Below are 17582 nucleotides of genomic sequence, written 5' to 3' on the forward strand. Positions count from 1 at the left end.
AGTCTTTGTACATGAAGGGGACAAATCCTAACTTATTAAAGTCATGGGTGCGTTACGACTTCGTCTCATCAGAATCCGACACTAACTCTTTGTAGGAATAGATTAGCGCCGGCTTAACACTAAATCCTTAAAACTAAACCACACTTTGTGTTTCAATCGAATGGTTTAAAAAAAATTCTCCTTAGGTGAGGAAAAATAGTTTTTACAAAAATACGCCACTAAGGAGAAATATGGCAAAATACGACATGAATTTACTGTCAGTTTGTTTTATGTTCATGATTTCACATAATTTATATACGCGTCATCGTGATATTTCAGTAATGAGTAGAGTGGTTCATGTTCAGGATCATAGTCACGATTTTTGATATTTTAATCACTTGTAATGTGATTTATGTTCATGATTTCAAGGAATTTTTCACGGCTTTTGTAATTTTTGGGATCGCGATCGTGTAATTTGGGCAGTAGTGTGTTTTATGTCCATGATTTCAGGATCTTAGTCACGATTTTAGTAATTTATATGCACGTTATCGTGATATTTATTCTTGACCTTACTTTCGAATTTGCCACGTGTAGTGATATGACTCTTGTTTATGATATCAGTAGTTTTAAGGGATCATTCCTAAATTAAGTAACGCCAAAATTGCCTAAAATTGACTCCCCGTCCATCCATGTAACAAATTGTCACAAATTTTTCTATCCCACTTCTCCCTTACTTATTTTTTCAGCAAAAACATGTTACGTAATGTTCTACCTTACTCCCCCTCTCCCATATGTCACAACATGTCATATTTTATTGTACCCCCTCTCCCCCTAAAAGCGTTACGTAATTTATGAATGGTCCCTTATCGTTATATTCGTAATTTTACTTCACCTTATCAAATATGTTATTTTTTGGTTATTATCGGATTTTTTACTTGAAGTAACGTGACAATATTAACTGGATCATAAAAGTGTGACTGATTCGTGGTATCTTGTTCTGTAAACTATATCACGAACACGATTTGTAACTTACTAAACCTTATTAAATGAATATCGATGTTCGAAGTTCTACTAGTTTCCTTATATCTATTCCTTGAACCTATTCCTGGTCGCTAGCAGATGAACATATATAACATTTCATGAAGTAGTGCATAGAACAAAAATTATTCAACGAATAACTTGTATTCAATAGTTCACGTGAAACTTTCATGACCATGTTACAGCAAAGGAAAACGCCACCAACGTGAGAGAGAAATTTAAATTTAGTTTTATTTGGGCAGTCCCACGATCGTGAAGCGAACAAGATACAATTTAAGTGGGTCTTGTAAAAACAACAAAAAATGTCTTGTTAAAATAATTGTAATTTTGTATTTAATAAATAGCTCTGAGGATGGCCGAAGAATGAGTAGGCTGAAACGTAAACAACAGAAATAGTTTCAATATGTTTTTCCACCGAACAACATCAACCGAAATTTGTATACAAAATCATGTACTAGGAATCATGAACTAGTTCACGGATCCATGAATTATTATTCGTGTACGTAAGAAAGTTTTTCATGATTTTGTTAATTTTCTTACGAGCACAAATGGTCTGTCGTGAATGTTTTGGTAGGCATATGAATCCGTTCACGAATACATGAATAATATTTTGTGTTTTCCTGAACTATTTTACGAGCACGAATGGTAACTCGGCACTATTGTACTAGGAATCATGAACTAGTTCACGTATACAATAATGATATTTGACGATTTCGTGAACTAATTCACGAGCACGAATGGTAATTCGTGACTATTGTACTAGGTATCATGAATCAGTTCACGAATACTTGAAAAATATTTTAAAATTTCGTGAACTATTTCACGAGCACGACTGGTCGGTCATAACTATTATACTGGGAATCATGAACCAGTACACGGTCACATAAATACATGAATATAGTTTATGATTTCGTGAACTATTGCACTAGCACGAATGATAAACCGTGAGTGTTTACTACGAATCATGAATCAGTTCAGGTACGCATGAGTACACGAATGGTAAGTCGTGACTATTATACTAGAAATCATGAATCAGTTCACGAATACTTTGAAAAATATTGTATAATTTCGTGATTTTTTTTTACCAGAACGACTGTTATGAACCAGTTCACGAATACATGAATATTATCTGGTAAGTCGTGACTTTTATATTAGGAATCATGAACCGATTCTTGAATGCATGAATAATATTTGATGATTTTGTGATCTATTGAACTTGTGTGGTAATTGAATCGTGACTATCATTTTAGGAATCATGAATTATCGCACGAGGATTGAAAGGATTCATGAATGAAAATCCGAGTTTCGTGAAAGAGTTCTCGAAGAAATATCCAGACTGTTTTGAATTGGTGAACTACGGTTCCTAAGTCTATGAATAAAATCATCAGTCAATCTTTGGTTTTATGAATAATGTTCATAAATTGGTGAACTAGCTTACGTACAAAAAAATGATGTTTTCGGAATCTAAGAACGTGATTGTTCCAGAATTCAAGGCAGTTGATTCACGATTTTGGAAACAATCGTCAATAACTCATTTCTTGCGGCTCCCGGACAGGAATTTTATCTAGCTATAGCACGAGATCCGCTGCGAAATCAGGCTTATTTTTTTATATTTTTTATGTTTTATGGAGAGAGAATCAACCAATGGGGCTTGGGAGCAGTTATCCATCCTCAATGTGCACGTTTCAAGAGTTCTATACCTTGAAATGTCAATAACGGCGCCGGCCACGTCCTTATAGTCATCGGGGAAGGGAGGGAATGTTAGTGTAACAAACGTTGTTATGGAGGCCGTGTATGAGGTATACATCTCCAGGTTTGCCAGCGGAAGGAGTTTTTGTTAGTAAGACAGGGTAAAGAGTTACACAAATCTGGATTCACCGTGATGAGCGCTAGGATCTATGCAACTCTCAGTAGTGTTATCATGTGTTTATTACTCTAGGCAGCCGACTGCCGAGAATTTATGGTAGATTTATAGTTCATTGAATTAATTTTGAAATGCTGTATTTTCGACTGTTCATGTTTATTTCTTTAGGTTAGGAATCGGCGTTTCAGTACGTTTTTAAAAAAGATCTCTTGCTGCATTCTCTCTTCTTCTGACGTTTCGGTTCTTATTGGACCTTTCTCAAGGAATCGTAAGGACCGAAACGTCGGAAGAAGAGAACATACAGGAGTTCTGAACAGACTGAAACGCCAATTCCTAACCCCAATACATTTTCAATGAAGCTTGTTTTCGACAAAAAATTTCCCTAGAAACTGATTATCTGGCAAGGACTAAAAACCTGCAGCTGGGGACTAAAAACTAGGCTTTTGCTCTACAAGAAGCCAATGAAGTTATGGCTAGATCTTATAAGCTGCCAATACAGCCGGTAGGTGCTACAGTGACAATAAAGGGTATTTCGTCCGCAAGGATATTAGTTCACCTAAATTCCTACGAGTCTGCCTAATCGAAAAGTATCGGGCAGTTATCAAGCGGAAGTTGTTGAAAACTGGAAAGACAACTCAGGACGCTGCGCAAGCTGCTCGATGATGAAACAAAATGCCTCCGAGATTGAAAGGCCATTGCGTTTTTCGAAATGAGTTTGCAGAATTAGATTTCGCTTTTCATCTTCCACTTTGTACAACTTTTTTAATATAGCACATGTCGAGGCGAAAGTTTCACCACTGAATAACGTGTATTTTTCTGACAAATAGTTTGTTACAACATTCCAAAGCCGACCACTAGATGCGCTGATACAGAATAAATAATGTGTCCGAATTCTAAGTAAAGCAGACTTTATTAATTTTTAGTAAAAGAGCTTTTCTCTGCTATGACTCGTGGAGGATAGGCATGTAAGTAAATTTATTGACAGAAAGCACTGGAGGAAAATGACCCAATTAAATGACGATTGAAAAGTTTCTCTCGGAATCAACTTGATCTGAACAATTTTGAAATATATCTAGGATTGAGACTAACATGAAGAACGTTGGAGGTAAATTTATGTCTAAAATCGTCGAAATTAAGGACGATTCGCAATTCTAATTAGCAACGTTTCCGTTCTTACAAACGCTCAATCAATTTTTCTTAATCTTTGAAAAGTATCTCCCATCCATTCAAAATAGCCCCAAAAAGAGTTAATTTTGTGCAACCCAAAACCGAGCTGCGAACCAAATCTTCGCGGTGATTATTGTCAGCTATAATACATTGAAAAACGACGTTTTCCAACCCATTGCCAGCGGTCGAACACGCGGTGCTGCTGTTGCTGTTGATTCACCAGTCAGCAGCGGTCTATAACTCACCCCATTGCCGGAGCACTCCAGGTTGTTGTGATTGCTGGGACACTTGGTTTGGTCGATGTACGGGAAAATGCTGACGCAGGTCTGGTTGACGCAGATCAGATTATCGCCGCATGGTGTCCCATCGCGGACCAGCCCGAACGGTGGCGTGGCCGCACCCGCCGACGAACCGGTTATCGACCTGTGGTGATAGGACGGAGCAACGGGAGAACATGCATCATTTCTTCGCGCCGCTGTCTACAGAGCTCGGCTGGGAAATTGACTGGCCGCGCCTAATGGCACCTCGGCAAAGGCTATACTCACTTGCATTCGTATTCGATTCCCTTAATTGAAATAATTGCCCTAGAGTAAAGATGGTCGCTGCAGTCCTCCACCGGCGTCCGATCACCGTCTTTGCACTGCAGCGAACCGCACTGGATGTTCCTGGTGGAAGCGGAAGCGGGGGAGAGAGAGAGAAAGATATAGTCGGTTAGTACGGATGGCGAGAATAGCTTTTTGACTGCCGATGAAGGCGCAAACAATTGCGGTTCCGTGGGATTTTACCCTCGGCTAGTGCTAGAATGTATGTTGGTACGATGTTGCTTTTACAGTGCATTTCTGCTTCGAGTTGGTCCGAGTTCGATACGCACATTAGTATGGCTGCCAGGGCGGCTAGGACAGGAGGCACAGTCCGATGACTGGCCGGATGAGGTTAGGCAAAGGCACCTAATGATGAATGGCATGCCCCGTGTCAGTACTATGTTTGTTGAATATGCTTCATTTGAAGGCTTTGTTGTGTAATTTAGCCGCAGCGTTGATTACATCCATTCGCGATGATACGCAGGTGCCATGGTGGTCAGTAATGGAGGTTTTCTGTTTGGCAGTTGATTGGGAAGCTGTATAGCACAATCGGTAGTAAGGCTTGTGGGGATACTGTTCCACTGAGAGCCACAATCGATGTTCGGTTTGAGTTCGGTTCGTGCCTTATTCCAACAGATTACATGGTAACAATGATGTGGAATGGATGTAAACATTCAAGTCAAACGCAGCCAGACGAACTGGTTAGGGTCGTTGTTAACAGAAGAAAGTGGGATTGGATTTGCTACAAATTCTACGTACTCATTTAGAGTTCATTTGCAGCTACACGAGAAGAACAAGTCAGCTGGCAAATGGTTATCTTGTTTGCCGATTGCGATTGTAAAGCATATCAGTTGCGTGGTGAGGGTGAATTAAGATCTAAGGAGTTCAATGAATGATAAGTACCAATCAGATCAATATTTGAAATTTCCAAATATTGCAACTACTCCATTTTCCACATCGAAAAAAAATCATCGTGTCTCCTTTCGAAAAACTCGGATAACAAAATCTTAATATCATTGTTCGCGACCACGACAGAAACTCTCCTCGTGGAAAAACAAAAATTACCACTCCCCTGATTCACCAAACACAGCTAGAAGAGTTGCCACACGAGAGATGGCATGTGCTGACTAATAACAGTATCATTATTATTAACAAAGGTTATTATTAATTTTATGATGAATAATGGACATTTCGCCATTGTGGTAGCTGTCTCCGGGTAGTCTTGGAAATTGTATGTATGTGTGTGTCGCTGTGCGTGTACTTGTCCGGGAAACGGAAACAATTTCCTCCAGGGGACAAATATGCGATCGTCATTGCTCAGAGAGCGTCTGCAGCTGCTGCTGCATGCGAATACTGGCAATAAGGTATGAATCAGCTAAGGAAGACTTTCGATCCAACAAGAAAGTAAAGGTGACTAGCGCGGCAGGAGCAACTTCAATAATTAATTTGCACTGACACATTGTCAGACCCAAGGAATAGATTCTACGACGTTGCTGTTTGCTGCTTCCGGTGTGGGGATGATTCGCAGTTCTTGGCCCCGACGGTGCTGTTTTTGCGCTGTGGGACTTTTCGAACCAGTTTGCAACCGTCACGAATGTCCCTTGCCGTTGTCTCTCTCGCTCTCTGTCTCCATGGCCTTCTTGAGTAGGGTCAGAAAATTCATCATTACGTTGATAAATGATCCTTGATGATGAGGAATGTCGCAAAAAGGTTTTCTTCGCAGCAGTGCACCCCAGGGGGAATCAAGAGTTGAAACTTGTTGACACTGCACTTTTCGCTGATGCTGACACTAACGGAACATCGGAAGAATATTTAATGCTTATTTTGTGAGCGATCTTGTTCACATTGTTTTATCACGAGAAAGGTGAATTAGAACGATGACAGTCAAGGATGAAATACTCACTCCGGTTCACATTTGATGTAGTTGCCGTTGGTGTCCTTCCCGCAGTGTCCGTTGATCGAACCCTTCGAGTTGAACTGCTCGTAGCAGACCCGATCGGCTCCGGTGCCACTGTAGCCCCAGATCCGTTCGCACTGAGCCGCCGTCGTCGGGCAGACCCCATTGAAACAGTAACCTGGAGGAGAGAGAAAGAATTGGGTTTATTTATATTAATTTGAAATAGATGATCGATTCTATTATTAATAAATCCAGCTTGTTAAACTAAAATTTATATCGATTCAATAAGACAATATGAAATTTCGCCATTACTGAAATCATATCTATCTATCTATCTATCTATATATATTTTTTAACATTCGTCGTGTTTAGTGTATATTTGCATCGTTGTGTTTTCACCAGAGGGGGACAAACTTGACAGCTGATAGTTACACAAATCGTTGAAACCACTTTTTTGGTATTGTGAGTTGTCGGACCAATCTTTATTCAAGACTACAGACACTTTATACACAAACTTGCGGAGACAAAAGTAGTAAAACTAGCAACCATGAAAATTTCCTGTCATCACGGAAGATCCCATAAGCTTTTCATGGGCTTTCCCACTTTACTTCTCATCTCAAGATCCTCATGCTCGTTTGGCTGCACTTTTTGACACCTCGCTAGTCTGTGTATAAAGTGTCTTTATTCAAGACCAATTTCTAAAAAAGCGTACACTTGTATACAGTGAAAAATTTAAAAATGGTTTTTCGAGTGCCAGTGTATTCATTCATAAATAGGCTTTGTAGTTTGTACCTATTAGCAGAATCAAAATAGAATTGGCTGAGTGTAAATGAATCAAAGAATTGATCGAACGTAATAATAAACGTTTGTTGTGCTTTCCATCGATCCGCGTAAATTTGTTGCTGAGAAAGTTTTCGTCTTTGCGCAACGAAAGCGCAGATTGCTATCATGCAGGTTACGCATGCAACCGCTAATAAACAAGGATGCCACATTGAAATCTGTGTTTCGGTCAAAAATATGTTTTTACCATCTGTGATAACTGAAGCAGGAAAAAAATCTATGATAAATTTCCGAAAAATCTGTGAAAATTCACAATATTTGCAAAAATCTGTGAAATTTTCTTCAAGATGCCAAAATTCTGCCATCTGTAAAAAAGAATCAAGTAGTAATAAAAAATTATGACATTACACAATCTGTGAATATGGTAACCCTGCTAACAAATTAGATCTACCTACCTACACATTCGCCTCAAACATTGAACCCAAGCGCATAAAGCAAAATGAGTCAACGCTGATGATGATGGGTAGATCGAAAGAGACAACTAGTACCACGGCACTATGTTAACCGTGTGATTTTGTGTACGAATAATTGTGATCGAGATAGTACATAAAAGTGTGCTGGAAGCGAGCATAACACAACAGAAAGCATGGTGTTTGAACGGACAAGCTCAGTCGCGTGTTGGACGTAACTGGGTAGCGTACCTCCACAGTCAGTGTAACGGACGGTGTAACTCAGCAACACTGGCTGTGAAAACACACAGCGCAGTGATCTGCTCCGCCTGCCATTTAACAGGCAACTGAACTTGTCCGGCCAAATCCGTTCTTTAAATAGTCGATGATGACGTCATTCATAGAAGCGTAGCGCGCTAGGTACACAAATCTGTCGTGCCGGACTTGGGAAGTGCTAGCTTCTGTGTGTAAATGCGCGATATTTTGACTAGGTTGTACATTATTTAAATTTTCAATGCCATGATATCAAAAATCTTTGGGTTTATCTATTGGAATCTATTCTTAGAAGTATTTTGGAACGATATGTGCAAAAAAAATTAATATTTATCGTGAGATGGCTGAATTATATGCGTTTGAAATTGGACCACATTCGTTACATACCGTTTTTTATAATTTGCAAAGTGCACCCCCATATCGAAAACAAAGACGTAGTCCTACGTCAAAAGTCGCTGGCCGTCGGTACGCCAAAATCATGTTGACTAAACGAATGTTGTATCAGTTCGTTCTATTGATCAATCGAATACGCCTATTTGGCCTAGAGTGGGGGTGAAGCGTCGCCATGGGAATCAAAAACAGCCTATTCGTGCAACTGTTGACCATAGCACAAACGATATTGTGCTCAGTGACCTGTCGATAACTTTAATTGTTCCTGTAGCCCCTCCACCAAAGTTCTGGTTATACTGGTCCGGCTGTTATCGAATGATCACTGATAATGACGTTCAGAAACATCTCTTGTGCTGTTTGAACGTTGAAGTGTCAACAGAGATCGTGAGATTGGTTCCAAAGGGGAAGGACGCTACCAATCTGTCCTACGTGATGTTCCAAATTGGCCTTAACCCAGTACAGAAACAGCAAGCTATTAATCCGTATCCTTGCTCTAACGGCCTACTGTTTCGAGAATTTATTGACTTGTGAAGAAAACCTATTCGCGGACCTGAGCAGAACCGGCGACAAAATTTAGAAAGACCAATTGTAACGATTTAGCTAATGGGAAATTGCTGTACACAGCACATCATCTACTACCGAACTATTTTCTGAGACAACATGTCATTATTTAAACCAAGCCGAATTTCGCCATCATTTCCGAGACTGCTTCGACAAATTCACGTTATACCGCCATCACTGGGACGCCCGTTATACCGTACTACGGGAGTCGCAGAGCATTCCGACGCAGTCGTGCTACCAGCTTAGTCGTCCCGGCCCTGCGTTCGGAGGTCGTGAGGGGGTCTTCCAAACTCCCTTCTCGGGCGATTATTTTGCTTTGGATGATCACCGGCTCACTGAAAACCTTTCGGTTTTCAGCCCGTTATCAAGTACGACGCATGATTCCCCATCCGTCTACTCTCAGAACGTCCGTGGAATAAGAACAAAAACTCAGACCTTCTTGCTGAACATCGCCTCTTGCGACTACGGTATTATTGCTCTCACCGAAACTTGGCTACGCGATGATATATTGAACTCCGACCTTACGACGAACAACGCAATTTATAGATGCGATCGTATCTCTTCTACCAGTGATCTAGGGCGCGGAGGTGGTGTTCTTATTGCGGTAAAGAAACATTTAGCTGGAACTGTACTGAAAATGGCTGCATGTGAATGTTTGGAACAAGTAGTACTTTCACTGCCAGGTTCGTTATATGTTTCCTGCATTTATCTGAGGCCGTATAGTGATCCTGACTAACGTTCACTCCTCTGCGGTCCAGAGAATTCTTAACAAAGCCTGTAAGCGAGATTATGTGCTTATTGTAGGTGATCTAAGTAGGAGTTTGCCCACTACTCGGGTTCTTGTTTGCCCGGCGGACCCTTTTTTTCAGGGCGGCCTAGGTGCCTATACAGAATTTCGCATTTTTGAAACACAACCAAAAAAGATAAATTAATTAATAAATTTACCGACTTTTATTTTCTACTCCAAAATCCTGCACGCTCACGTTTGTGGGCGGAGGGGCGGGTTGTCTCTTTCAACCGGCCGGGACTGCAACTCCCGAGTTCTACCGTTAGTTGCTCCGGCAGCGGTCCTTGGCGTTTAGCTAGGGAGGTGAGCTTGGCTCCTTTGTTGGAACCTCCCTAGCGACGTTGGTGACGAATCGCCGGATCGTCTACTCGCCGTTATCGATCCCGGAAGTCACCACAGTGCACTTCCCAAGGAGAACTTTTGTCCGCCCTGTTTCGTTCTCCTTGACAATCAGCTATAGAGGAGAGCTTGGCTCATTCGACTTTTCCTCTATAGCGAGAACGGCCGATGTCGTGGTTCCTTTTTGTTTAGCCGGGGAAGCGAAAGCACTCTTTTATACTTAGCTTGGCGAAATGACACCGTACACTTCACTAGTGCCCGAACCACCGGCCGGCACTTTTGACGGTTTTAGCTTGCCGTGGCACGCGCACTCTGAAATAATTTCCTAGTTGCGGGAAACTGTCCCGAGAAAACTTATTCACGGACGTCTGTTGATCATCGTGGTTCATCACTATCTGGTTTTACGATATCCGCCTTCCGCACTCCCCAAAACAAACACCAAAAAATGCACCGCCGCATAGCTTTCATCGCTATAGCACAGCTTAGTCAGCCCACTTTTGCAGCGAAAGGGGAGCGGTAACCTAACTAAACCCTATGCTATTCATTTACAAATACACAACCAATATTACTACACCTATCTGGACTAATGACAACGTTCATGGACTATTATTTAAACGAAATTTACATCAAAGACATGAACGAGCATAATGAGCAACGGTGAGTTATGTTGCAATAACAATACACTCTACAGAGAGAGTACGCACAAATAGGTATATTTCCACCCAGAGTTAAATTGTTATCCTGACTGGTTAGAGTGATTACAATCTCGCTCATCTCCAGTGAAATTCCGATGACGATCTTAAGTGCTGCATACTAGACCTCTTCACATTTTGAAAAAGTTTTGAAATATACATGGGTCAGCTCGGATTTTTGTTCTTCGTGTGAATTTAAGAAGTTTCGCCAAAAATGACATAATGTGGACATGATTTAGAGGTGTCTCTAATCAAAAATCGTGTTTTTGCTATGTTTCCATAGTAAGATCACTTACACTCTAATTTAATAGGCTCTACATGCCCACATATCACCAAATGTTGTTTCTTAGACATATCTTAACATGTTTTAACAGGTGAACATAGCTCTAATCGCAATAGAAAATTTGTTAACTGGATTTTTATATGGAAAAGTATATCAAAAGCAAGAAAAATTAGTAGTATTTTATCTAGGTTTTGAAATTCTTTTCTATATAAAATTCGGTTAATAAATAAAACGGTTTTGTAAAAAACACGCGGGAAATCTTGATGACGCACACAAGTTTTCTAGTTCCAGCTATTGAAAAGCGTCAGAGACTAAGGTTTCATCCGCGGGAAACCAGGTGGCTACAATCTTACCTTTCTGCACGATCAGCTTGTGTTAGGCGTCTTTAAAACCCCAGCCGGTGCCCCTCAAGGAAGTCACCTTGGACCACTTATCTTCCTCTTATTCATCAACGATCTGTGCACTGGCATCAAGTCTGGAGACCGGCTCTACGCTGATGATCTGAAATTTTTTCGTTCAATTGCTTCGGGACTTGATTTAGCTCTGCCCCAAGAGGATATAGTCAATATTGAGGAGTGGTGCTCGTTAAATGGCATGCAGATCAAAGTCAACAAGGTTATAAATTTTCGACACTTGACCGACACTTAAGACGTTGCGAATATACCCTTCAAGCCTGTGTCATCGACAAGGTGGATTCTATCCGTGATTGGAGTATTATTTGATAAAAAACTTCGCTTTTGACTTTTTCTGGGTTTGAAATGGCTTCCTCGAAGAATTTTATTAAAATTTATTCAGATAGTTTCGTTTTGGACTCATACAACGATAACTGACCGTTTTGTATTAGTTCATATTTATTTGACATAATGCGCCTGAACGAATAGTACTATTGCAAATGAAATCTGGTACATTTTGAATTAATGATATACGTGATATCGCAATTTAGTCGAATCGATTTGAAAATACTTCGATTCGAGAAACTCGGTTCAAAATGCACAATACCACTTCGAAGAAGAATTGTATCGTCTCATATCAAATCGTATTGAATCGAATCGTAATCGTTTACTACCAGACTTGCTATTTACTCACACAATGTGCACAAAGAGCGAAATACACCCAGGTTTTTTTACGCGGGGGATACGTACCGCGTAAAAAAAATCGTTAATTGGAAAATCCGCGTAAAAAACCGCGTTAATTGGAAAATCCGCGTAAAAAACCGCGTTGATTGGAAAATCCACGGTAATTGAAAAATCCGCGTATAAAAACCGCATTAATTCGAAAATCCGCGTAAAAAAAACTCAGCAAAAGACTTTTGGAAGTTTTTTTTGCGCGGATTTCGCAATTAATGCAGTTTTTGCAAAAAATAGTTCTTTTGAATGCAAAAGAATTGGACTTTTTTCTGATCAAAATTTCTAAGTCCTTTTAAATGGAAAGAACTTAGAAGAATTTTGGCAGTTTTTAGTTTGCGCGGATTTCGCAATTAATACGGTTTTTGCATAAAATATTCTAAGATCTCTTGAATGCAAAAGACTTAGAAGATTTTCGGAAAGATGGAAGAGACGAGGCTGCAAGACTCCTTATGGCCCACACCCCAACAATATGGGTATTTTCGGAATGGACTTGAAGAGTAGGTGCCAGAAATTGATTTGTGACGCCAATTTGGAATCAAAGATGGCGACTTCCGGTTTAGCGAAATTCGCTATAACTCAATCAATATGGATATTTTCGGAATGGTCTTGAAGAGTAGGTGCCAGAAATTGATTTTTGACACCATTTTGAAATCAAAGATGGCGACTTCCGGTTTAGAAAAATTCGCTGTAACCCAATCAATATGGGTATTTTCGGAATGGTCTTGACGAGAAGACCATTTCGAAAAGATAACTCTTTGTAGTTATCTTGTTGAGCCACATTTTTTCTACCTATCCTCCAGATTTAAAAAATAATCGAAGCTTTTTTTGACGGCTGAAAATGAACCTGATGCGACTCGCGGTGAATAGAAAAAATATTCATTCAAATATCCTTGTTATTCATTCAGTTGAACATCGTGCAATGGAATACTTTACGCTGATGTCGCGAATGAACTCAAGTGTTCATTTTTGACAGTTCGTTTGTACTGTTTACATGGACGTAGAAAAATTCTTTGCGAATTGCTTCGAGCGAACCTAGTCGTCCACAACATTTTTCTAAGTCAATGTAAACAGTACAAGTGAACTGCCAAAAAATTGAGGTTAACTGTGTCCGTAAAGAACTTAATATATTCATTTCACTAATTATCTAGGAAAATGTTTTCAAATGCCGGTAAAGCATACGAAACAACAATCATCATCGCTTACATTGTGCCAGGGCCTACTTTGATGCGTTTGATTCGTTGCTGTACGGTTGCTTCGTGTAATAATCGGAGACGAATAAAAATCTGCCTGGATAAATAGGCGGTTTGTTCGTTTGACGTTTTCAGCTGCGTCACTGAATATTGAAAATGAATGCGGCTGAATATGATCAATTTTCATTCAATGAATTTGAATATTTTTAACTCTGCTCACTTCACTGGCAAACAGGGATGGAGGCGAATAAAACTACAATTCAGATAGAGTTTGATCGGAAGAACGTTTTACCGTTTTTAAGGTTATGCGTTTACGTTTTTTAAGGTTATGCAATCGCTCCAAACATCGAATTTTTAACCCAGGCTTTGAGGGCTTATTCACATATTCCATTCGACTTACTTCGTCGAAATCGGAAGTGTCTGTGTGTGTATGTGTATGTGGAAAAATAATGTCACCTCTGTTTCTCAGAGATGACGGAACCGATTTGCACAAACTTAGTCTCAAATGAAAGGTACAACCCATCGGCTGCTATTGATTTTTTTGTTGATCGCAATTCCGGGGTTGAAGAGTGCGGTCATACAGCAAATTACCATATAAACTGGTACCACCATGATGTCCAAATGATGTAATACATATTGAAATGTATGCAACATTACTTATATTTGCGGGTCTAGATCACTAATGACCAATTGAGGTTGCTTTGACCACGTTGGCCGTATATGACGGTTCTTGATGCCTTCGGGGAACTTTCCAAATTCCTAAGTTAATGTCCCGTCCATTTTTAACGACTTCTTGACCGATTTGGATAAACTTGATTTCAAATAAAAGAGACAACACAGCCATTATCTGCACACCAAAAAAATCTGAATTTTATCGTTGACGTAATTGCAAACATGACACAATTCAACAACTAGTAATTCACGAAATGACGAAACATTACCGTGTTCCGTTTAATTTTACATGCTGCATATACTTTACATGCGCAATGACATAAAATTACACTTCCTACCATTCAGAACAAACGCTGTATGTGGAGTAATTTTACATGATTTACGGAATTAAACGTCATGTAAAATTAAAATCAAACGTAAAACTAAGTCATTTTTGATGCTCGTATATGTCATGGTCAGGAGACGTAAAATTACACTATTATTTCTAGGTGTGTGCTATTGAATTTTATTCAGATTTAACCATTGGTTCCGGAGTTATAGGTTAATTAGTGCGGTCACACAGTAATTTCCCATATAAACCATTACAATCGTAATACATCAGAGGTTCAAAATCTACTGAAATGGACATAAAATAACTTCGATTTTTAGATCTAGATCACTGATCAGGGATGCCACATTGAAATCTGTGTTTCTGTGTTCTGTGATGACTAAAACAGGAAAAAAAATCTGTGAAAATCTTTGATAAATTTCCAAAAAATCTGTGAAATTTTTATCAAAATGCCAAAAATCTGTCATCTGTGAAGAATCTGTGGTCAAAAAATGTGAAAAAAATCTGTGACATTACAGAAAATTCTGTGAATATGGTAATCCTGTCACTGAAGGCCAATTAAAGATTCTTTGAAGTTATTGTCCACTATCGACAATTCCGGGTATATTCCAGAATTAAAATCGTATGGATTATTCGGTGATGACTGAATCGATTTTCACGAACCAAATCGAAGATAAAAAATACGGTTGGTTGCACCTCCGATCAACCCTTCTCTTATCCCCTTCCTCTCCCTTTCGAAGTCTTGTTGCACATTGACCACAATGAAAGGTTCCGGCAGACCCGGGAAAAATGGCCGTCTTTCTCCGACGGCAGCAGGCAGGATTCCGTGCCGGACGATCCTGTGCGGACCATATTGTCACGCTCCGTATCATCCTGGAGCAAGTCAATGAATTCCAAGAGTCTCTCTACTTAGTATTCATCGACTACGAAAAAGCTCAATAACCGTCTCAATCACGAAAATATGTGGTCTAATTGAAGCACAGTACGAGGCATTTTCGTGCAGAATATGGCACGATGGTGTCTTGTCTGACCCCATCCGGGTCGTGGCTGGAGTTAGGCAAGGATGTATTCTATCACCGCTACTGTTCCTCATCGTAATCGACAAGATCCTGGTAGGAGCGATTGACCGTGAACCAAATCGTGGGTTGCTGTGGCAACCTATTACTATGAGGCACCTGAATGACTTCGAATTGGCTGATGACGTTGCTCTCCTAGCACAACAGCGCTCTGCCATGCAGAGTAAGCTTGATGATCTTGCCGATCGATCCTCTGCGGCATGTCTCAAAATCAACGTCAACAAGACCAAATCGTTGGATATAAACACGGTGAACCCTTCCAGCTTTACGGTAGCTGGGTAAGCAGTGGAGAATGTCGAAAGCTTCCAATATCTTGGTAGCCAAATGGCGTCTGATTGAGGCACCAAGGTCGACATAGGAGCACGGATCAAGAAGACGAGGGTTGCTTTTGCGTGTTTAAGAAATATCTGGAAAAACAATCAGATTAGTTGACGCACCAAAACCCGAATATTCACTATATGCCAGTGAAACCTGGTGCGTATCAGTGGAGAATACGCAACTGGATCTCTAATGCTGAGCTCCATCGTCGATGTTATCAGAAGCCGATAGCGACAGAAATTCGAGAACGAAAGTTGAGGTGGGTCGGCCACACTCTGCGCCGGGGCGGAAACGAAATCTGCAAGCAAGCGTTAGACTGGAACCCAGCAGGACATCGCAGCAGAGGCAGACCCAGAGGCTCATGGCGGCGCAGCCTCAACAAGGAAATAAAAGAAGTCGTCGAAAGTTTGACCTGACAGCAGGTCAAGGCGATGGCGGGCAATCGCCCAGGATGGTGATTTTTCACAATGGCCCTTTGCACCACCAGGGGTGCGCAGGAATGAAAGTAAGTAAGTAAGTACATCAGTTTCTCGGAGATAGTTTGCCTGATTTTCACAAAAAGTTTCCCATATATAGCCATAAAATTTAGGATAGATCGGTTTTTTCAAAATTTCATGAAATGCATGAAACGTCGAGATTTGATATTATTTCAAAAAAAATGTCAATCTATCGGAAACAATTTTCATTTACAGTGTAAACATTACACTCTAAACTACTTCTAAAGTTAGACCCATCCTAGCTCTTGTTTAAGCGAAAAAAGGGTCTTACAAAGCACAACAACTTTTCTAATCATATTGTAAGTCTGAGTTATTTAGTTTTATCAAAAATTTAAAATTCCTGCTAACTTTACATTCTGGACCATTGTGCAGTGGTACAAAAATTAAGATGTCACTTTGGTTTCAGACATGCAATTTGCATCCACTATGCGCTAATGATGTTCTGAAGTACGGACACATAGTTAAGTTTATCTTAATTAGTGATCGTGTGTTATTTACGAAAATAATTTCTTTTGGATATTTCTGTCGAAATTACAAGATGGAATTTTCGAAGCAGACTTTTTTATCGAGGTTCTCTCGTTAGTAACTAAAATAGCAAAACAACCAGTGAGAGACACCGTTTCGATTGCATTTGCTATATACCTTCTGATTTAACGCCATCTGATGCTGCGTAGGTAAAACGTTTTGCTTCTAATTTCCAATTATTTCCTAGGAGATTTCAAGTGCAGTTGCTTCCGAGCAAAAATAGCGACACCGTGCCTACATATACACTGAGAGGTATGCGATGAGGAGGAAGCGAAAATTATGCCACGTTGAGAAGCTTTCAAGTTTTGGTTCTGTTCTTGGCGTTATTTACCAACCTTCACGAAAGTCATTTCAGAAGTGACTCCGAGGGATGTGGCGGTGTGTGCGTGTTTGTGCCTGAATCGTTCGTGGCAGCAATGAGAGCATATTTATCTTGTTTGCGATGATGATTATAACTAACCGCACAAGGGCTGGTGTTGGGGAGGGGGGCGATTGTTTAGAATAAATTACCACTAAAACATGTCATAAACAGCGTTCCTGTCTACTTAAATTGCACTGTAGAGATTTAACCTATAGGTATCTCTTCTCAAGTGGTTGTAGTTTCATAACGAGGACACATGTCCCTAGGCGGGTGCCGGCGTACGTTTGGCAGTTCGGAGATAGCGGCTTTCTGGACGTTTATTGGATTTATCCTCTAAATAGTGTCGAATATTTTTGAATTTTATTAGTAATCTTCTAAATTGCAAAAAAAACGTGAGTGGTTTTTATC

General features: G+C 40.1%; 1 protein-coding gene across 13 annotated transcripts in view; it reads right to left on the reverse strand.

Annotated features, from left to right (window-relative positions):
• Positions 1–17582, reverse strand: part of LOC131679280 (disintegrin and metalloproteinase domain-containing protein 33) — a 1109813-nt gene that overhangs the window by 123584 nt on the left and 968647 nt on the right. For 10 of the 13 annotated variants that reach the window (XM_058960010.1, XM_058959995.1, XM_058960002.1 and 7 more), the window contains exons 14-16: positions 6533–6704; positions 4594–4713; positions 4294–4513 (exon numbers count right to left, since the gene is read on the reverse strand). In XM_058960010.1, the coding sequence (XP_058815993.1) occupies positions 4294–4513; positions 4594–4713; positions 6533–6704 (512 nt within the window). The remainder of the gene's footprint in view (positions 1–4293; positions 4514–4593; positions 4714–6532; positions 6705–17582) is intronic. The other 3 variants (XM_058960035.1, XM_058960027.1, XM_058960067.1) reach the window with 1 other exon arrangement.

Source organism: Topomyia yanbarensis, chromosome 1 (assembly GCF_030247195.1).
Source record: "Topomyia yanbarensis strain Yona2022 chromosome 1, ASM3024719v1, whole genome shotgun sequence".
In the NCBI taxonomy this organism is placed as follows: domain Eukaryota; kingdom Metazoa; phylum Arthropoda; class Insecta; order Diptera; family Culicidae; genus Topomyia; species Topomyia yanbarensis.